The sequence below is a fragment of the Phlebotomus papatasi genome, chromosome 1 (genome assembly GCF_024763615.1).
Source record: "Phlebotomus papatasi isolate M1 chromosome 1, Ppap_2.1, whole genome shotgun sequence".
Taxonomy (NCBI): domain Eukaryota; kingdom Metazoa; phylum Arthropoda; class Insecta; order Diptera; family Psychodidae; genus Phlebotomus; species Phlebotomus papatasi.
The window spans coordinates 22,041,042-22,062,202 of NC_077222.1; the positions used below are offsets into that span (position 1 = coordinate 22,041,042).

At 33.0% G+C, this 21,161-nt stretch overlaps 2 protein-coding genes across 3 annotated transcripts; one reads left to right on the forward strand and one right to left on the reverse strand.

The window, feature by feature from the left end:
• Nucleotides 1-23: 23 nt before the first annotated feature.
• Nucleotides 24-5,276, reverse strand: LOC129798232 (omega-amidase NIT2-like). Its single transcript, XM_055841269.1, has 4 exons — nucleotides 4,948-5,276; nucleotides 4,369-4,879; nucleotides 4,044-4,312; nucleotides 24-252 (listed from the first exon to the last, which is right to left on the reverse strand). Exons 1-4 carry the CDS (start codon nucleotides 5,009-5,011, stop codon nucleotides 167-169), a joined length of 930 nt encoding a protein of 309 aa, XP_055697244.1. The 5' UTR covers nucleotides 5,012-5,276; the 3' UTR covers nucleotides 24-166.
• A 2,350-nt stretch (nucleotides 5,277-7,626) lies between these two features.
• On the forward strand, nucleotides 7,627-21,111 carry LOC129798226 (prolyl hydroxylase EGLN3). Of its 2 annotated transcripts, none has more exons than XM_055841258.1 (7): nucleotides 7,627-8,152; nucleotides 8,308-8,470; nucleotides 15,634-15,753; nucleotides 16,011-16,091; nucleotides 20,252-20,391; nucleotides 20,465-20,676; nucleotides 20,747-21,111. In XM_055841258.1, the coding sequence occupies exons 1-7, from the start codon at nucleotides 7,761-7,763 to the stop codon at nucleotides 20,773-20,775; spliced, it is 1,137 nt and encodes a 378-aa protein (XP_055697233.1). In that variant the 5' UTR covers nucleotides 7,627-7,760; the 3' UTR covers nucleotides 20,776-21,111. The 2 variants fall into 2 exon arrangements, with proteins under 2 accessions (XP_055697233.1, XP_055697232.1); XM_055841257.1 differs by having other exon boundaries at nucleotides 7,628-8,170.
• The last annotated feature ends 50 nt before the right edge of the window (nucleotides 21,112-21,161 follow it).

A 21,161-nucleotide genomic window follows, 5' to 3' on the forward strand; every position in this document is an offset into this window, starting at 1 on the left:
AGAAAAACCTTAGATAAGAAACATAGAATGGTATAACAGTTTATTCGAAGTAACGGATCACCAGGGAAGGGGCCATTCAAAAGTATTTTAATTTCCTACAAGACCTGAAAGACACATTACAACATTGAAAATACAAAAATTACAAGGAAACAAATTTAGAAAAAATCTAATAAATGATCGTATCGTAGATATCAGTTCGACGATGGACAGAAATGGGAATTTGAGCTCGAGCCTTGTCAACAAGATTGAAATCTGTAACGAAAATTTAAATTTTAGTATTTAATTATCGAATGAAAATTTTTAATATTTTTAATAAATCGATGGCTCCATTCCATACTATTCTAAGTCGTCTTAGAATTATATTACTACAAGAAATATGTTGTTCCTGGGACCGAGATCTACAACTGGTGAAAATTTGGTGGTCATCCGGCGTTCGGGTAACGAGATATTCAATTTTTTCGAAAAAAATTTACACGGGCAGCATAGGAAATCGCCAAGTTCAAATGGCTCTCCTGAAATGTTGTCATTCTGAGATAGAATAGTATGGAATGGAACCGTCGAAATATTTTAATTCTAAATTTATCAACCTTAACATTTAAGTCGTAAAATGTGCCTTAAATTGTTAAGTATTATCTCATATTGTTGTGATGCATTCTGTGTATCATATAACTCGGGAATATTCATGATCGTTTTAGTTCTTTCGTGAAATATCAAGAAGAGACATGATAGATTATGTCTAACATACTAGAGAGTTTTTCTATGCAATCTGCAATATTTGATTGAATTGTAATTTGGAATCCGTTAAAAAGATATCTGAATTTGGAGAAAAACGCAGTAGGGTAAAGTGTATAATTTGGAATTAGTGATATAAGTTGGACAATTCGCCGATGCAAGTTGGACATGGCTTTTTTCTTGATAAATATAGTACAAAATTTGTTTTGAAGCACAAGGAACCAAATTATAAAACTAAAGCATTAAAAATATACAAATAAAATTGAAGTACTAAATTTATCAAGACAAAAATCGCTGTCCAAATTGTACCATTGTCCAACTTGTACCACTGTCCAACTTGTACCACTTTACCCTAGGGTGAAATTACCACTTCTCGCCAGTGCCCCACTTTTCGCCACTTATATTGAAATCGCTATTTTTCGCGATTTGTGAAATAAATAAGCCGCAAAGTTATTTGTATTTTTACTGCTGCTACGTATAGAGTCGAAAAATAATAATTATTCGTTATGCATTTACAATTTTGAGCATTTTTTAGAGTAATATTTTAAGCGAGTGCATCGAATCCAATATTTTTTACCAAATATACTAAGTGTCACAAAATTTTCATCAAGCAAAAAACCTTTTTGGATAAATCATTTGCCTATTGAATATTTAATTACACTTGTGGAATAGATAAAATTTTTATTTAGTTAATTAATATTTCATTTTATATTATTTTTATATAAAAATAAAGCATGGCGAAAAGTAGTTATATTCTGGAATTGATTTTACCACCTGTCGATATCTCTTTTCAATAGGCGACGCTAATTTCACTTAAAAGATTCTCAGTTGTGAAATCTGCAATAGACCTGTAATTTGATTTCTCATATAAAAGTGAAGAAAAATCGTTTAAAGTAAGTAATAATAAGGTGATCATGAGGAAATAGAAATGCTGAATGTATTCTTTTTATAACATTGCCTAAAATAAACGATTTTGGACCCTTTCAAGTGGGTGGCGAGAAGTTGTTACAAAACTGGCGAAAAGTGATGAAAAATGGCGACGAAGTGGTTATTTTTGCATTGTTAATAAAAAAAAATTTTTTAAGTAGTCCAGCGTTAAATTGTAGGACTATTGTTTTTATGAATTTAGAGCTAATATATCTAAGTAACTTTGTGTCAAATTTAAGTTAGGGGAAACTGGGGCACCACCAAACATGGGGTAGCACCAAACACTAATTTTTATTTCTAAACTATTTGGACTATCTCGACCATTTCTTCAGTGGACAAGCATCCCTATAATGCCTAAAAAATTTTATAACTCTTGTCCTGTGAAGTCGAATATCCTATTAAAAAATTGCAGTGTTTGGTGCTACCCCGTGTTTGGTGGTGCCCCAGTTTCCCCTATCTTGTAATGAGGGTTCAAATGTTATAATAAAATTAATTCCTATTTTTTTCCTAAACATGGCGATAAGTGGTTGCTCCACCCTAGGCGCTGAAACAAATTTAGTCTGTGAAAAATTATGTAACTGTGAAGGCTGTGAAAATTTATTGAATAAAGAATTGAACTATTATCTACATTTTCCAAATAATTTACACAATTAGTCCCTACGAAATTTATAGCCCATAGGCAGCATTACTATTCCTTTAGGATAATAAACACTTTGCAGTCATTAAAAAAGTCAGATGATCGCTAAAGATCGTAAACTGACGATGGACGAGATATGAGTGACCAATACGGGGGATGCATTTGTTAATTAAGCAAACAAAGGTACCCTCTATTCTTGGAAAACTCGTAAAGTGGGTGATCCACGTTGACACGTTTTAAAGATTGCTTTCTCTTACGGCGTTCTCACACTTGCACATTAAAATTTTAATGTGATTCACATTAATTGTCGCTTGTGAGTGTCCAAATATGTTATTTGTGTCTTTGAGTCACTTAATATTTGGGGTTTTTCTATTTATTGATAAAGAAGTAAACTTGGCCTGTAAAAATAAGTTTAAATTTACTTAAAGTATAAATATTTTTCACATTAAAAAATTAAAGAGAAAATCGTATTAATTTTTCGCATTAATGCTATAAATCAATTTATATCAAATTTTGCGGGCCAAGTCTACCTTTTATCAACAAATAGATCAAATTTTGAATATAAAATGATTCATTTGGACAATTAATGTGAATTATATTAAAATTTTAATGTGCAAGTGTGATAACACAGTTAGGGATGGTCATAAATTAGAGCTCGCGCTAAAAGTAATAAAACCTTGACAAGAAATGGGGACAAAGATGGCAAACGATCAAGAAGGTGCACAAAATTCGGCCATCCAAATTATCCATCCCCTTTCACGTTATTTGGAAAGTGTAGTTAATTATTAAAAAGATAAAATTCCTAGAAATAGTGAAAGTTGGATATTTTTTTGTTCACTTAATTATCTTGAAGTTCGTCCTGAATTAAATGAGCAATTCTTGAAATTAGACACCGTTTCTAGGAAATAATGTCGAATAGAATTAGGGTGCGAGTGGAGGATTTTAATATAAAAGGGATAGATAAATTCAAGAGGTTTGTTCAGTCACAGTGTAAACCTAGCCCGGGATACTGGGTAGTGTAACCTTCTTCAATAAACAGTTTAGTAGTCAAAAAAGTGTTTAATTGAGGAAAAAAATCATCTAGATCCGAAGACAACAAGGTGGCCTTAATTAGGGTTACCACAATATTACATCAGTTATTAACCCTTTTAAGGACGATTGGATCACCGGTGACTCAAAAATAAAATTCTCCCTACGACCATATACGATTCTGTTTTTCTAAAAGCTCGAAAAAATTGATTTTTTTACTCTAATTTTGACCCTTTCGTCCAGAAAGGGTTAACCCACTCGGATCTTTCGCAAACAAGGTGGTTTTTTGATCATTTGTTTCTTAATTGCTGCCGAGACTTTTTATTTTATAGTTCTTCAATTATTTTGGGAAAATAGTTCGACGGAGATGGACTACAATTTGTTGTTGTTTTTTCTCACTTTGCGGAAAGTTTGATATCGCGTCAATTTTGATAATATCTTCCTTCATTTTATTTCATAATTTGAGTTCTGGATAGCAAATTCTTTTATTAGATAGCTACACTTTCATAAAATGAATAATATTATTGGGTAGAACTAGAACGCTAGACAGAAACGCGCCGGCCAGTGGCTTTTTCATTACTTGGATTAATATTAATTGATGGAAAAACAGTCTCCAGTTTTAAACACTTCCATTTGATTTGGTGTCTATTCTCAACTTTTAGTACCTTATAAAAATTTATATTCCAGTATATCACTAATAATTATGATAAAATCTTACCTATGTCGCTGGCTATGATCGATTCCTCTATTCCTGCACTCGCAACTACATTTCCAAAGGGATCAATAAGCGAAGAGTGCCCATGAGAGAGAAAATCAGCTCTTTCATCCCGAGCCTGAGCAACAGTTGCAATGAAGCACTGAGTATCCATTGCTCTAGCACGCTGCAGTGTTAGCCAATCCCTAGGTCCATGAGATGCCGAAAAGGTTGCAGGGTAAACCAAAAAATTGCACCCTTCTTTGCGATATACACGTGCAAGTTCCTCAAATCTGTAGAGTAAACCCATTTAGAGAACATTCAAGATCAATTTCTTAAGGAAATAAACCTTATATCGTAGCCAATTCCAACACCAAACATTGCATTATCGATATTAGTCGTTATATAGTGTTTTCCGGCGGTAAAAACATCAGACTCCTTGTAGGGATAGCATCCAGGAGCATCCACATCGTACAAATGGAGCTTCCTGTACTTCCCAATTACTTCTCCCTCGGTAGAATAAATAGCACAGGTACTGTAAATAGGTGGTCGTCCACTGTGAGAACATTCAGGAATAGCTCCAGCTATTATATTAATTCCTAATTCTCCAGCCACAAGAGACAAATGATTGCTAGTGTAGCCTTCAGGAACATTTTCAGCGTAATCCCGAAAACTCATTAAATCATTGGGACAATTTAAATATTCTGGCAAAATGCATACAATCGTGCGGTTTCTAATGGTCCAAGTATCACTTCCTGGTCCATATTTATCCACAGCTTCTCGAATCTTCTCACAACAATGCTTAACATTTTCCATTTTATTCCTCTGGACTTTGAGCTGAAGCAGAATAACACGAATTGCTGCAGAATTTGTAGTAGAAAGATATTAAAGAAAATTCTAAAGTTGAGGAATTTAGAAAGAATCTCACTGTAAATGGATTCCAGAGGCAGTTCTGACTGGAGATCTTCATAATTTTCACTAGAATCACTCATTTTGTGGGTTTTTTATCTGACTGTCTGTGAACAACTAATCTCATAACTGTTCCTTTTCCTCCTTCCCATTATAAATAGCACTAAACAATTATTCAGTGAAATGCAGTCTTTTTTTATTAAAAATTATGTTAATTAATCTCAAAAGTGCTTTTATTTCAACTCTGTATTATTATTATTGAAAGATTTTGTATATTTTTTCCGAATTTTTTCATAAATTACATAAAAGTTACCATTTACCATGTTCAGAAAAAGCGAGGGAAAGCACAAAAAGCATTCTGTCGACAGTTAAATTTCTATGTTTTTAAACTTACAATTTCTAGCTGTATAACAGTTTCAGCAGACTTTAAATAAAATTTGAATGGAAAAATTACGAGCAAAAACTACATTAAATATATATTACATGACTAAATAATTTATTTAAAGCTTTCCCGGCTTTCCAAACATCAGGAAAATATTGTAATATACTTTATTAGGTTTCTTAAACTCTTTTAATAATTTTAATAATTTTTTAATAATACAGTGGGACCTCGATAGAGTCAACTAATTATTTCCAGGTCTATTGACTCTATTGGATTCGTTGACTCTATTGGAGTCCGAAAGAATCATTTAAAATGTGAAATACTGATATAAAGGGGTATTATTTTATGTTTTTACTAGATCATTGATAAATTCATCACGATAGTAGAATATTTCATTAAATTATTCCATTTACTAAATTAATTTCTGGCCCAAAAAAGTCGTGTGTTTTGGCAAAAATGGGAGATTAAGCAATGATTTTTAAGAATATTTTTATTATTAGTAAATACACTCAGTCCAGGAATTATGCACATTTTCGGAACGGAAAAAAAACGCGCGAAATGGCATTATGCATCAAGAAAATTTACATACCCGCAGGCGATTTCTTTTTAATCCATTCAGTCAATGTACCGGAAATACTTGAGATAGAATGTTCATATTTTGGGATTAGTTTCCTACAGATTAGTAGATGAATTTTTTGAAAAGAAAATAATTTTATCTATTATGGGGGCACCGGGAGCCCCTGTCAAACACACGTCTTAACGGTCACTGAATTTAAATTTTGTGCATTAATTCATTACAAACTCTATTGTTTTAGATAGGGTAACTATTCAAGAACATCAATTGGCAACTAGAATTCTAATCAGGAAAGAGGAAAGAGGCCAATTTCAACAAATTCGAAGGGATATCGTATTTTCCGTCCGCCATTTTCAGCAAAAATTTTCTATGATCTTCCGCGAAGCAAGAATACAATAATAAAAAATCTATTCCCATATCTGTCAGACTATTTTTCCCAAGTAATTGAAGAACTAAAGTTACTAAAGATCCATTCTCGACAGCAATTCGGACAAAAATTGCTCAGGAATAAATAATCTAAAATCACTCAATTTGCGTATGATGTATAATACCATGATAAGGAATGGGTTAATGAATTTGCTTAAAATTTTTTTAATTTTCTGTTGCTTATTTTTGTTTTTAATCCAAATTTTCTTTTCGTTAAAATAAATTTACATGTTTTCTTTAGAAGCGTAATTTTTATGATTGTTTATCATGTACATTTTTTAAAGAAGAGTAAGGTCTTTAAAAAGTTAGAATAAGTTTAGAAAAGTTTCTTCACTATGTTGTACTCATAAAATCTAGCACCATGTACGTTTTTTTGTAATCCGAGTTCATATTTTTTTTGTTTTTGCCATAATATTATTCACTTACAAATGATGGCTCAAAATTCCTTACATTGTGATCATAGACCTAATCAAAAAATCTTAAGACAAGAGAACTTTCAATCAGTCAAATAGCTTAAAATCACGTAAAGAAAATTATTTTGTTGGAAAATGATTACACTGTTAATAAACCTACGAATTTTATCACAAAATTACCATGTCCTTACATAAATATTTTTTTCTTGTATTCAAAGTGTTACGTTGATACACAATAAGACTGTTTTTTTTTTATATCGAAAAGATCATATTAAACCATATAATATTATTTGTTCAATAATAAAGGAAAAGTTGATTCTATCGGAGTCAATTTGAGTCCAAGTTGACACTATCGGAGTCCGTAGAGTAAAAAAAAAATAGCTGTTGACTCTAATGGATAATTGACTCTATCGAGGGTTGACTCTATCGAGGTCCCACTGTAATAACTTTTTTTTTTACTAATTTTAAGCATATAATATTCACAAAACCATTCAATTCTTCAAAAAAATTTTAAAAGAATTCACTTAACGCTCAACGCACAATAACTTTTATTTTGTAAACATGTTTTTAGCATTTTAGTGAGAGTGAGTGAGATCTAGATCTAGTCATCTCGCTCACTCTCACAGGAAATTTTGAAAACATATTTACAAACAAAAGTTATTGTGCGCAGAGCATAACAATTTTATTAATATTGTACTTTCTTAATACAAATCTTTAAATTGAGTGAAGTTATTTTATGTGCAATATTTGATTAAAAAATAATTTTAAATTGTAAAAAAATATGTATTTTTTTCACAGCGAAAAAGCACTCACAGCCGTTAAAAATTCTATGTTTTTCAAAATAGAAATTTCTAGCAGTTTTATAACAGATTTGAGACGTCACAATTCGTGCAAGCTGAAGTATGCACAAATGACTTAATGCTGATAGCAAAAATAAAAATGGTTGTGTCAAAAGGGATCAAGAAGGTGGAAAAAGTGTCCCCAAAATCGCATCAATAGCCCCCCCAAAATAGTGTTTTAGTCCGTGTCCCCCAACAATGACTGATATGGTTCTGTGTTGCAAAGTGTGCGGTGAGACGGCAAATATTCGGCGGTGCAGCAAATGCCAGCAAGTGTTTTACTGTTCACAAGAACACCAGAAATTCGACTGGCGACAACACAAACGAATCTGCCACCCACCTGGCCACAACACAGCCTCAGCGTCCGCCGTGGGTACACATCAGTCCACGTCGCAGGTGAAGCGGCCGGACAGTGCACTTCCGGAACACGGCACCAGCGAAAGTGAAATCCTTAGTGTCCGTGCTGAGCCCCTCACGGCCGAACTGTCCAGCACCAACGAGAACTTGGACTTTCGGGAGGAGTTGATTGACGAGAAAGACAAGAAATTCCTACCATCCAACACAATGCTGGTCGGTGGCAGTGATTCAAGGTTAAATGTCAATTTCAGGTGATTGATCTCTCTCTCACTCACTTTTTTTATCACTCCCAACTTTCCCTCCCTCAAAACAAAACCCAAACCAATCTCGCCTTCAAACATCTCCGCGGCCCAATCTCACAACATCCTATCTCTCTCTGCCTTCCCAGACGATCATTCGAGGAGCAGCAGCAACTGGAGGAGTTCTGCACGAATCTCATAAAGGACATGAATGCGTACGGGGTATGCGTGATGGATAAATTTCTGGGGGCTGAACGCGGCACAAAAGTTCGCGATGAGGTCATAAATATGTATTCTGCCGGACTTTTCAAGGTGATAAACTTCATATATACTAAGATTTTCAATGACAAACACATTTTACTCGCTCGGGAGCCTCTTTTCTGCCTCCCTGCTGCATGAGAATCTCCCTGAGAACCCCTTGGGGGATTTTCACATGGCCCTATCAAAATCCAGGGCGGTTTTCGGTGCCCAAGTGAGAAAATCCCAGATCGAAATGTAAACAAACAGTACTCCAATTCTAAAAGTGAGGTTATATTTACCTGAAGGCGAAAGTAAATACTTGCAAGACTTTGCAGACTGCTGTCAAATTGCAAAATAATTAAATTACGAATAATTTTGAAGATCTGAAACTTCGGAATTCAAAAATATAGGTTATTTCAGAGATATCCATGTAATGTCGTAAAGCTTTTCCTTCAGCTTGAAGCAATCAAGATAAGGAAAATTCTTGGAGATAGATTCAGTGGATTCAGTGATTTCCGGGAGCTTAAAAGGCTCTATTAGTTTACAACTTAGTTGCAAATAGCGCAGAAATTAATTTCAAAATCAAAAAACAGTTCATTTTAAAAGTCTTCAAATTGTTCCTAATAAATTAGCTAATTTTTGTAGAAAATGTCCGACGTTTTGCTAAATTGGTTTATAGGTTATATTCGAAAAATCAAGGTTAAGTGAAGCTCAACCTCTAAAATTCGACAGTGTCCTGAAGAAATTCTTAAATAATAATTTAGCCACTATAAAGAGCAAAACAGGACCAAAAGTTCTTCAAATTTTAATTCGAGGTGTATATATTTCTAACCTCGAAATATTTTTGGTTATCTATAATTTTTTTAGAGTGTTAGTTAAATACGTTAAATCTCCAAATAAAAGGATTGCTGATTTTTGAAATAATAGAAGAGAAAATCGTTCAATTGAATATATTTAAAGTTTGAACAAACCAAACCTCAAATTTTTTAGGATAACCTCTAATTAAGAAAATTAGATTTAAAATATTTTACGAAAGGATTTACTAGGCCTGGAAAGAAAGAATCGTTTCGTCGCGATTATAAAGAAAACTACAGTAGAGACTCTCGCTCAATCGGACGAAAAAGTTTGTTGGCAATTTTCATCCTTGATTTTGAAGCAAATTTACTTAAATTCGCTGTAGTTTCTCTTATTTTATCGGGATTCTTTATAATTGAGTGCTTTTTGTGGAATTTACAATGATTTTTCCGCCCAAATCTCTCGATAATTTGGATGACATTTTGCCTCATTATGCCCGATTGAGATAGTCTCTACTGTAGATCTTAACATATTCTCTAAATTTAGAATTACAGTAGACTCTCATTCGGTTAGTCATCCGGTTTATCGATAGAATTGAGCGTCAAAGCCTTTGTAAATTCCACAAAAAGCGCTCAATTATAAAGAATCACGATAAAATAGGAAGAACTACAGCGAATTTGAGCAAATTAGCTTCATAATTAAATGTGAAAATTGTCAACAAAATTTTTCTCCCGATTGAGAAAGAGCCGATTGAGCGAGAGTCTACTGTAATTAGGTTTTTAACCTCAAAAATAAAATCTTTCTAGGGAAATTAGAATATTTCTGAGAAGTTTGGCTTATTTCTTTAAAAAAAAGAAAGATTGGAAATGTTATATCGAGAGAAATGTATGTTACATTGAATTTTATACATTTTCATTCGGGCTAGGAGGGTTAGGTAACACATAACCTTAAATTCGGGAATCTTTTTGGCAAAAACGACCATGTTAACCCTTCAATGACTAACTTTTTGATATGGAAAAGTAATAAAATATGTTTTAGGAAAATAATCTAAAAAAAACATCTGAAAATTTAGGAAGTAATTTTTTAAACTCGTACTCGGCGTTCCTAAGTCAGATTACTGAAAAGCAGTACTTTTCTTGAAGTTGTTAATTATAAAATTTGCAAAAATAATTTTTGTTGCTTTAACTTTTCTTATAAAACTGACAACAGAAACCAACCAAAGGGTCCAAATGAGTTCAAACCATCAGAAAAAAATATCAGTAAGACTACGACTAAATTACGGGCACTAAAGCAATTTTAAATAAATAAAAACTTTGCTATATAGCCAATAAATCAAATATTCATGATATTTCTGTGGAGTAATCGAGCATTAGTGTGTTTGGGCTACATGATTTCTAAAAAGAGTTTTAGATGTTTTTGCTTAATAAAATCTGATGTGGTATTTTGAGGTTAGGTGCAACGTAACCTCAAGTTTTAAAATTAATCCTAAAATTTTATAAAATTCCATAAATTTAGGAGGGACATTTTGGAGTTTTTGTAAAAATTTTGATTTGTAAAATTTTTTTTAATGATTTTATAAATTTGTAGGAGTCGGTTCTTCTTTTAATAGTAACGGTCATTATTTGAAAATATGCCAATAATTTTCGCCTCGTTAGAACGTGACCGCAATGAATATATTCGTGAATAGGGGAGGCAATCTGGGTTCTATCGAGCGATCAGGAGTGTCGAAGTCTGAACCCTGGGCCTTAAGGTGTGGATAATTTGTTAAATCTTTCCAAAAAAATCATATTTCCGGTGTTTCCTATTGAAGCATTTGCATTAATTATTTCATTTGAAAACTTCACGTACCGTTAACAATAAAGATTAGCACTTAATTTAACTAAAACGAATAAACAACAGTCACCTTATTGTGTTTTTCATTGGAAAACATGGTCTATCGATGAAAAATTCGATGGTGAAATGAAAAGGAACACTTTTAATTTTTCTGAGAAATTAACAAATTAAAATTGGTGAATATGAATGGATTTTCGCTTTATTTGGAGCAAAATTAACTAAATAATGAAACTGTGGTATAAAAAATATATAAATATAATAATTTAGTACTGTATTTATCATGAAAACAATGACGTTTCCATTTAGAGCAGTGAAAAAAATCCATTTGGAGCAGATTTTGAATTAGGTTAATTTACCCTAAATTTCATTACAAAAGTTATGAGTATTGGAAATTCTCAAAGTTGTGAGACAGTTTTCAGCTTTTGAAAATTCCAGCACACCGCGAATATTCCTTGATAGTCATCTGGATGAGTGATAAGGTAAGTGAAGCATTTATCGGCCATGACGATTAAATCGTCACCCCAAAATAAAATGATTTTTGAAAATTATTTGCTGCTTTTTACTCATTATCTTTTGCAATATAGCCTAGCCTTGCATTAGAACACATGCTGCAAAAGATAATTCATTAAAGCCGATGGATAATTTTCAAAGAAAAAAAATTTGGGGTAACGATCCAATCTTCATGATGGTTGATACATGATTCACTTATTTTATAACGAATATGCTTTATGTTCTTTTATGTGAATTATGGTTTATCGTTTAAAATTTTTAATTACTGAGCAAGTCTAAAGATCAATGACGAAATTTCCAGGTGTAACAAATTGTAAGATTTCTTTATCATTTGCATAAGTGTTTTAGTTAGTATTTCAAGATTGTTCATATTTTTTTATAAGCGTTACTACTAACGAAAATCGAGTTAGGACTAGTAACAAGTTTTGAGTGTTTATTACTCGTAAATAAATTTTTTGGTAAGATGTGAATTTTTACAGTAATTTGTTTTTACAGAATAAGTGCTATTTAAATTAGATTAACATGCTGAAATAGTATTTTTTAATCGTATTTCACAGGAACTCTTCTTCATTTACGTGGGTCATGACATTTTAAAAGACAAATTTATTATTGTTTTTGTATAAGTCTAATGTGTTCAGAACCTTTTTTTTTTTCAAGGATTAAAGTCATTCTCAATAAAATTCTAGAATATGAAGCCCTTACAAATTTCTGTCGCTTATTAACGATTAATAGGAAGCGTTAGCCTTAAACGCTGTTTTTAAGCTCAATATTTCAAATCGCTAGACTTCTCTAAATATTATTGAGATTTTGTACACTTATTAAAAAAAAGAAGACTTTCGCATCATTTTCCGTTTACCGATTCTCAACCGATATGAACCAAGTTAGGATAGTTAGGAATTCCAAAACCTCTTTAGCAAGCCGAAACATGTCACCATTCGGTTGAGTAATACGCTCTTTAGAGCCTTTTTAACATTCCTCGAAAAACCGTTACTAGGAATCTTTCAACGGTTTTACGTATAAGGACGAAATTTCCGCCCCTGTAATCTCTAAAACATATCCAAATATTACAAAATCGCACGACGCGTTTTCGAACAATCCAAAAAAATAAATCATAGTTTTGTGGGGGATGAGGGGCATGTTAATGGTCTCAGTGTCGACTTATAGGGGGGTCCACCTAAAGTCCCAAGTCACTATCTCTGACCGTTTGGGCTCTAGACGTGGTAATAGCTGATGGATAAACAGCGTGACATAATTTCTCAGAAATCGCATGAAACGTGGAGATTATGTTGAGAAAAGTGATCTCCGGACTAGCCCCCGGCTAATTGTTCTTTTATATGGATCTGCTTGAAGCCAAATCATAAATTGATTCCAAACTCAGCTTTCACTTCGAGTCACGAAAAACTTTTTAGAAGGAAATATAGAATATTTATCCCTCTTTACGAGGCACAGAGTCCTGTGTACAAGGCACACCTCAATTGTGACACATATCGCGTAACGGTTGCGAGTGCAGAAAAATCTCCATACGGATCTGTAGGTAAATGTGAGAAGCTGGCTTCAACTTCAAAGGCCGGCCGCCAGGGGGTAGTCCCCGGAGGTGGAAGGTGCAAATTTTGGCAAAAATTGCGTGGTTTTTTTACCCTTTCTGTGAAGTAGTAAAAATGGCGAATATTATATGCCTTATTGGTCTTTGAGACTCACCTAATTTTCGAAAACTAATTCTGTACTAATTCGTTTGAATTTTTAATATCTTGATAATTACTAATCTCTCCAAGGAATATTAAATAGTAAGAATAAGAAAACAAGAAATCTGAGGGGCAATTCACGAAATATCCAGACAAAATTGACTGGACGGCGAATATGGTGGAGACATACTTGATGTGGCGAAAAGTGAAATAATGAATTTTTCAGTCCGTCTATTCGCCGAAAAGTAGGCAAAATGCAATAGGCAAGTAATTTATGGCGCCTATTTAAAATTGGAATCGCTATAATATCTTAGGAGTTTTAAGCATTCTAAAGAAAGAGAAAAACTTTCAAATAACAATATATTTTTTTTAAATTTAGGTGAAGTTTGTTGAAGATTAAATGGTGTAATTATATTGCTTCACATAAAAGAAAATAAATATTGCAATAATGGTCTTGTGCAAAGATAAAAGTTTTTATTTTGAACCATTTTTATCCAAAATCACTTTAACTTCCTTTTAAATTCTAAATACAATTTCATTATTAAACGATTAAAAAATTATTTGGGTAATGATGAAAATATCGTCACGTAGGTGTATTTTCTGAGAATTATGATAAATGTCGTAAGTCTGTAAAAACCTCTCAGGAGTAGCATAAAAATCGCATTTATTCTGATAATAAATATTTTATTCATTTTGTACATAAACGTGGTAAATATTACATCAAACACAAAGAATATTATATTTTGATGCGTGCATTTATTGACAAGTGGTGGTCTTTAGAGGGTTAATTTGATATTAAAAATAGTTTTTTTTGCAATTATTGTACAAATCTTAGCTTGGCAAAATTTTGGTCCGAAGTGAATCGTATGTAAATTTTAACAATAAAAAAATTCTGAAACTCATAATCCCTAATAATAATTCCTTTAGTCCCTGAACTTTCCCAAAACCTATTTTTTCAAACCACAAGGAGTATTTAAACGTTTATAAAATTTTAAAATCCACTAATTTCTTACTATTTTTGTGCCTGGGTATTTTTACTTAAATAAAATAATCCAAATAAATATTTTTTTAATTGGATTTTGATTTAAAAAAATCGTACCCTCCAGTCTCGAGCTGGACGACCCTTTTAAGACGCACCTTTTAACGGGAAGGCGAAATTCGCCTCACAGAAAACAGGCAGTAACCAGCCAAAATTTTGGCTGGATACTTTCGTGAATTGCCCCTCTGATATCTTTAGATTTTGAAATATTTATTTTAGGATTTAAAATTTATTCATAGGTTCGTGTCTTGGATTTGAAAATTTAAGGACATTTAACAGGTTTTAAATTTTATTTTGAGAAATCTTGAGATTGTCAAAATTATTGATTTTTCTTCATTACAAAAAAAAATGAAATGAAAGATGCATAAATTACGGGTACTATACCGACTCATGACCGATTGAGCCTAAACACAAGTAGATTTTGATGCTCCAATAGTGTCTTGGATAAAAGGTAAATGGTTACTCTATTTGCACAAAAAGTCGTTGATCATCTAAGAATTCAAATTCAATTTCGAATTTTCATACTAAATTTTCGAACAAGGTGGAGAAAATTTATCAAATATCACACTAAAAAGCTCGCAAAAGAGTTACTCAGTGATTAGGTATGTAGTAATTAAATAATGGAACAAGAACAGTAAGCGTCGTTGTTCTGTTTTATTCCTCACAACAATATGAAGACCGTCACATTTTGACACTTGAGCACTTCGAAATTCGAACAGGATGTACCTCAGCCACCTTGCGGAACTATCAAGAAGTAAGAAAGTCTCTTTTTTGGATCTTCAAATAGATTTTCGAATTTTTCAAGATCTACTTCTGTACGGAAAGATTAGGTTTAGGTCCGTTGTTGGGTTGGAACAGTTGAGTTGGAAATTTCAAGATCTTTCAAAAAAATTCAAATTTAAGTAAATCGGTTAAAAATAGGCCCTACAAAGTGGTTAAATTTCGATCTTTTCGAAAATTCGATATCGAAATGGTTTTCGAACATAGATGTCCAAGGACGAAGTATTCGTCTTGACTACCTCTAAAACATATTCGAAAATAAAAAAAATATCGTAGGAGCCGTTTGGTGGGCAAGGAGGGCGGTGACTTATCGGGGGGTCGTCGAAGACAGAAAGTCGATATCTGTTACTGTTTGGCCTCTAGCCGTGTCACAAGTTGAAATAGTGGATTATATAACTGCTTTCTCTTTGAGTTCGAGCAGTAAAATAACTCTGCCGTTCGTTGATCTCAGATCAATTCTTTAAAGTTTATTTTTCAGTTGATTACAATAGCACTCTTCTTATTGAGGCGCCCGAGCGAGTTTGGGATTTAATTCAATTTTCCCTGAATTATCGCTCCCGGAAATCATTTTAATTTACCTTTTGTCGATTTTGCAGGATGGACAGTTGGTATCCAACAAAGGACGAAGGGATCTAAGGCATATTCGTGGTGACAAGATCATCTGGATCAGTGGGAAAGAGCCTGGTTGCAGAAATATTGACTATCTTATCAATCAGGTTAGTTAGCACTTTCATTGAGATTCGGCGTTATCACTTAGCACACCCATCAGCTGCTACGATCCAACCTGATCCCATTTAATGCCAATGTCCACAGAATTCAATTAAGCTTTTCATCTCTTGCGATTTTCGCGTGTGGCGAGACTGGGAGAAATCCCAGAATGGGGCAGAGGGATCAAAGAATAGTCACGTAGCGCATTTCCTGGATTTTATCCTTTGTTAATTTTTTTGACTTTTTTTTTTTGCTTTCTTTCAAGGTGGATTCAATTATAACATTAGCCAATAAGATGAAAAACAACGGGAAATTGGGACAATATACCATCAGAGAAAGAACAAAGGTGAGTTCTATTTCAGATTTTTATAAGGGATTCTTAGCTGGAAAATGTTTTAGAAAAATGCATAATTCTTGGAGAGAGAGAATTGCGCTTGAGAAAAAAAGGGTGTGATTCACAATTTTGCAATTTCCTCATGTCACAATCGGCCTGATGGTCAAGTTTGTTGGAGAGCATGATAAAAGTCACGTAGCACCAAAATAGCATAGCTTCTCAACCCATTCCTTTAAACAATTTATGCGAAAAAGCGAATCTCGTCAAGCGAGAAATGACCAAAAATTTTGCCAACACAATTCTTTGTTTGTTGCTAAAAAACCCCAATTGCCGGAAGAAATGTCCTTGACAAGGACGAAATATCCCTCTTAAAAAATCTACCCGACTTTTTGCGCATTTTTACTGTATATTTTTTTGAAAAACAAATCACAAAAACGCCCATGAATAAAAAACATTAAATTCTCACTTTATTCTAATTGAACGCAAAACACTCCACAACGGAAAAATAGAGACAGGGTGAAAAATACTTTAAAAGAAGCAATTTTTAAACGCAAATAAAAATACAGATAAAATATCAATTAAGGAAATTAAATTTGAAACGCAGAAGTAAAAAGAAAAGAAGAAAGTCAACTGATTAAAAGAAAGTGCACTGGATGAAAGCCTTCCTTATCAAATTGCCCAGAGAAAGAGAGAGAGAACAGCGCTCTCGTTGTAACAAATCTACCTCGCTGAATTTACTATTTTGAAGGACGTATTAACTTTCAGTGAATTTTCCTCAAGAGCATATACAATTTTGATTTTTTTGCACGTTAGCGAAGGTCAGAAAGATAACTGTTTTTTGTCGCTGATGTAGCTTTGGTGCTTTATTGTGACTATAAGGTTTTTTTTTGTCTGTAGTCCAACTTTGCTTTTGATACGGTTTAATTTTAGATTGTCGGCAAAATAGTGCGCAAAAAATGTTTATCCATGATTTTTGTTCAAGAGGGTATTGTATATATTTTTGCTTTTTTTCCACGATGTTTGTTATTCTCTGGGGAGACATTTATTGGTCTACTGAAAGTTTAATAACCTCTTATAAAATAATGTTTTGATTTTAAGAACGATTGAGATATTTTATGTTGCCCGCGTATTGTTTTGATTTAGTAAAAGTCAATTTAATCGAAATAATTGGTTTTGTTCTATTGCTTAAAAAGTCGTTTTTATTTTTGAATCTGGTAACACTAAAAAAACAGTGAAAAGCTCAGATAAGTTTATGATAGCTGAGATTCTGTATAGGTGACCTCAAAATGGGGGTCTCGGTAGCTCAATAGGCAAAGTGTTGGCTTTGTGACGCAGAGGCCCCCGGTTCGATCCTTGATCGAAGCGCGTCCGGTGAATAATTGGAAAACAGTTTTTCACCGTCCTTGAAAGCTACAAACTGAACGCAAAAAATATCAAGAAGGAAGTATGATAAAAGATAAGGGAGCAAAAAAGGATTTGTGATGGAGCAAAAAGAAAAATGATAAGGAGAGATGAGAGGAACAAACATAATGGGAAAAAAAACAGATGCAACTCGTATGTAAATAAGAGTGAGCGAAATGGCTATATGGACCTGATTGAGTCTGACAGCCAAAACATAAAAAGAAGAGAGAGAGAGAGAGACCTCAAAATGCGTGCAACTCGGAGTGCTTGCAACTTTAATAAATACTAAAAAATCAACAATTTCTGATAATAAACGACAATGAAGATCTTCAGATCGAAGGGTAAGATGCACGAGATCTACAAGATGACGTGGTCGCCATCTTGATTTGACGTTTCTGTTCGCCATTTTGAATAACTGTCAAAACTTAAAACTTGTCCGATCGTATTGAAATTTTAGTATGTTGTAGCTGATGTCAAGACCTTTTCAGAACGTATCTATGTTCCAGTGTACGTTAAGCATTTACCTAGATACAGAGGCTCAAAGTTTAAAATTTTGAAATATTCATATTTTGGCTATCTCTATTTTTTAATCCTGAATTTTAAAACCTAAATGAGATGCCTTACTAACCATTAAAAATGGTTGAGGCTTTCATTTTATATATTTATTTACTCTTACATAATTAAAAAAAAATAAACGAAAAGTGCATTTATTTATTTTTTCATCTTTGCAAAAACAGTTTTTCAGATCCTCAAATAATACGCTGTTATAAACAAAAACATTACTTTTCTTCTTGTTTGTTTGTTAGATCTCATCGCCTAACGATAGCGCTGTCTTTTTTGTGATGGTTTTGATAAAAGAAGCTCCCTATAGTTCTGTATTCATGAAAGTGTCAAAATTTTGAACTTGGAGCCTCTGTATCCAGATAATCGCTTGACGTAGATGGGATTTTATATATGTTCTGAAAAGGCCTTGACATCAGCTAGAACATACTACAATTTCAGCTCAATCGGATGAGATTTTTGTTTTGACAGTTATTCAAAATGGCGAACAGAAACGTCAAATCAAGATGGCGACCATGGCATCTTGTAGATCTCGGTCATTTTATCTCAAGTTCCCAAAAATTTCCATAGTTGCATAAATTTTGGAAATTAATTACATTAAAGTTTTTTTTTTGTAATTTAGTACAAATACGGATACATCGTTTCTATTTAACAATATGATATTTTCCTCGTTCTGTTGGGATAAAATTCTTATAATGGTTCTATTCCAATGAAAAATGAAAAGAGGATATCTCATGAAGACTTTTTTTAGTACATAACTGTTCTCAAATACTTCTGCATTATCGACTTTTCTTTGTGTTGGTTCCTATGTCGACTGTTTATTAGTTTTTGAACACATGAGAACTGCGAAAAACACTCGTGACAGGACTTATTATGAAGAAAAGTCGATAACGAAGAAGTACATGAGAATAGGCATGTACTAAAATATGTTTAGAGGAAAGATTTCCCGTTTCATTTTCCATTATTGGAAAAGTATCATAAAAGGATTTAGTACCTTACCACTGGGTTTCTTATTATCTTTTTCAAATAAAATTAAAAATTGTAGTTTGTCCACAATTAGGGTAATTGCTCATAATTTTGGACAGTCTGCTTATAAGCATCGAAGTTCCAAGTTTGAAGTGCTATATTTTCTATACTAATTGACATTTCTTGTTACTCTCTTTTCAGAAGGGTTGTTTAGAAACTTAGCAAGCTATTTATCGTCTTATTTTTACTAAAATTAGTTTTAATACGTTTAAAAATGAATTGATATGTAGAGGTGAATTTGACTCTTATTTTGGACAACTTGGTTATTAATTTTTACAACTTGTCTGTAAATTTGGACAGCTAATCCGCCTCAACAGGATGCCCATTGTTCTTCATTTCATGAACCAATCTTACCAAGTCCTCTTCCTGATCATGTAAGGGAAACGTGGAATGTCACAGAAGCCCGGAAACTTTCCATATCATTCATTAAAGTGAGTTGACTTCGATACTCCAAGTACGTGCGGATTCGCTCATTCCCTGACCTTTCCGGGAGCCTTTCAAGGCATTTCTCGCTACATCTCTTTCGTAGAGATGATGCTCCTTTGTTTCTCCAGGCATTTGTCCAACCTAGTCATCACAAAAGCTAAAACTTCACGAAATTTCGTGAGAAAAACACCTGTCCAAAATAAGAATCATCACCTCACTGGTGAATGTCTTAAAAAATTTCCCTTTTTTCACACGAAAAATATAATTCACAAGGCAAATCTCACTTCAGGTCAAATGTACAAATCATCAGTAACGTGAATCAACACAATATTCAATGAATACTCAATAATATCACTCAAAAACAGCGAACAAACTTTGTTAGTACTTCACCAAAACTAAATAAGACTGAAGTAAGCCACGAAGTTCTGTCATATTTCTCGTAAGCAATTGCTCACACTGAATTTTCAACAAAGCAATTTCAACTCAAATCATATTCAAATTTTAACGTATTTAGTGTTAAAATCTTCCAAAAAGAACAAATATTTAGATAGAATTCATTATTCATCAAATATTGGAATAAAAATCCATCATTTTAATCAATTTATTTTTAGTGTCCAATGTTATACTCAAAGTGTCCAAAATAAGAAACTGGACAAAATTATGAGCATTTCCCCTATTTGTGTTTAGTACAGGCTTGTACCAAAATTTTTTAATTGAGTTCTAAAACTATTTTTCGTCAAATTGGTGGTGTTTTTTAGGCAATGGTAGCCTGTTATCCAGGATCAGGGTCACATTATGTGAAACATGTGGATAATCCCAATCGGGATGGGAGATGCATAACAGCAATTTACTACTTGAATCCCAATTGGGATGTTCAACAGAGTGGAGGCCTTTTGAGGTGAGTTTCAAGTTTTTTTTGGGCTTTCTTATTGGGACGAAAGAAGTGGTTTTATGGGTTGCAATGCCTGCAGAATCTTTCCGGAGGGATCTGAGGACAAAGTAGCAGATATCCCACCGACATTCGACCGGATACTATTCTTCTGGTCGGACAGGCGGAATCCACATGAGGTGCAACCGTCCCATCGGACTCGCTATGCAATTACATTGTGGTATTTAGATGCCACAGAGCGCGAATTGGCGCTACTTCGGTATCAGAAGGAAAAAGACTGCAAGAAAATTAATGGTAAGGAGGATCTTTTCCTTTTGGGAAAGCCAAAAATAAAGGGCTAATGGATATTTTAATTTTTCCACAGAAGCAAATAATATTGTGCCGAATGCGTGAAAATGCGAGAAATCGATGGTGAAAAATGTTATTCTTGTCATTTTTTTTATAAAATATTATTTTCTTCACACCAGTATAATTTTTGCTACTTTATTAAAAAGAAAAAAAAAAACAGAGAGGAATGAACGTGAAGAGAGACAACAAGGAATATATTTTGGAAAAGAATATACCAAAATATATTCTATAAAAAGTCTCAATTGTTAATATTTCTTATTTATAAGAGAATACTATCGTAAAGAAAAAGTTAGAAATTTTATAAATCTGAATGAGATGAAAGATGTATACTATTAGGTTGTAAGTTGTAAAAAAAAAGATATTCTCAATTTTGCCCACTTATTTTTTTCTTTCTCTTAAAAACGTAAATTATTTGGCTAATTCTGAATTCG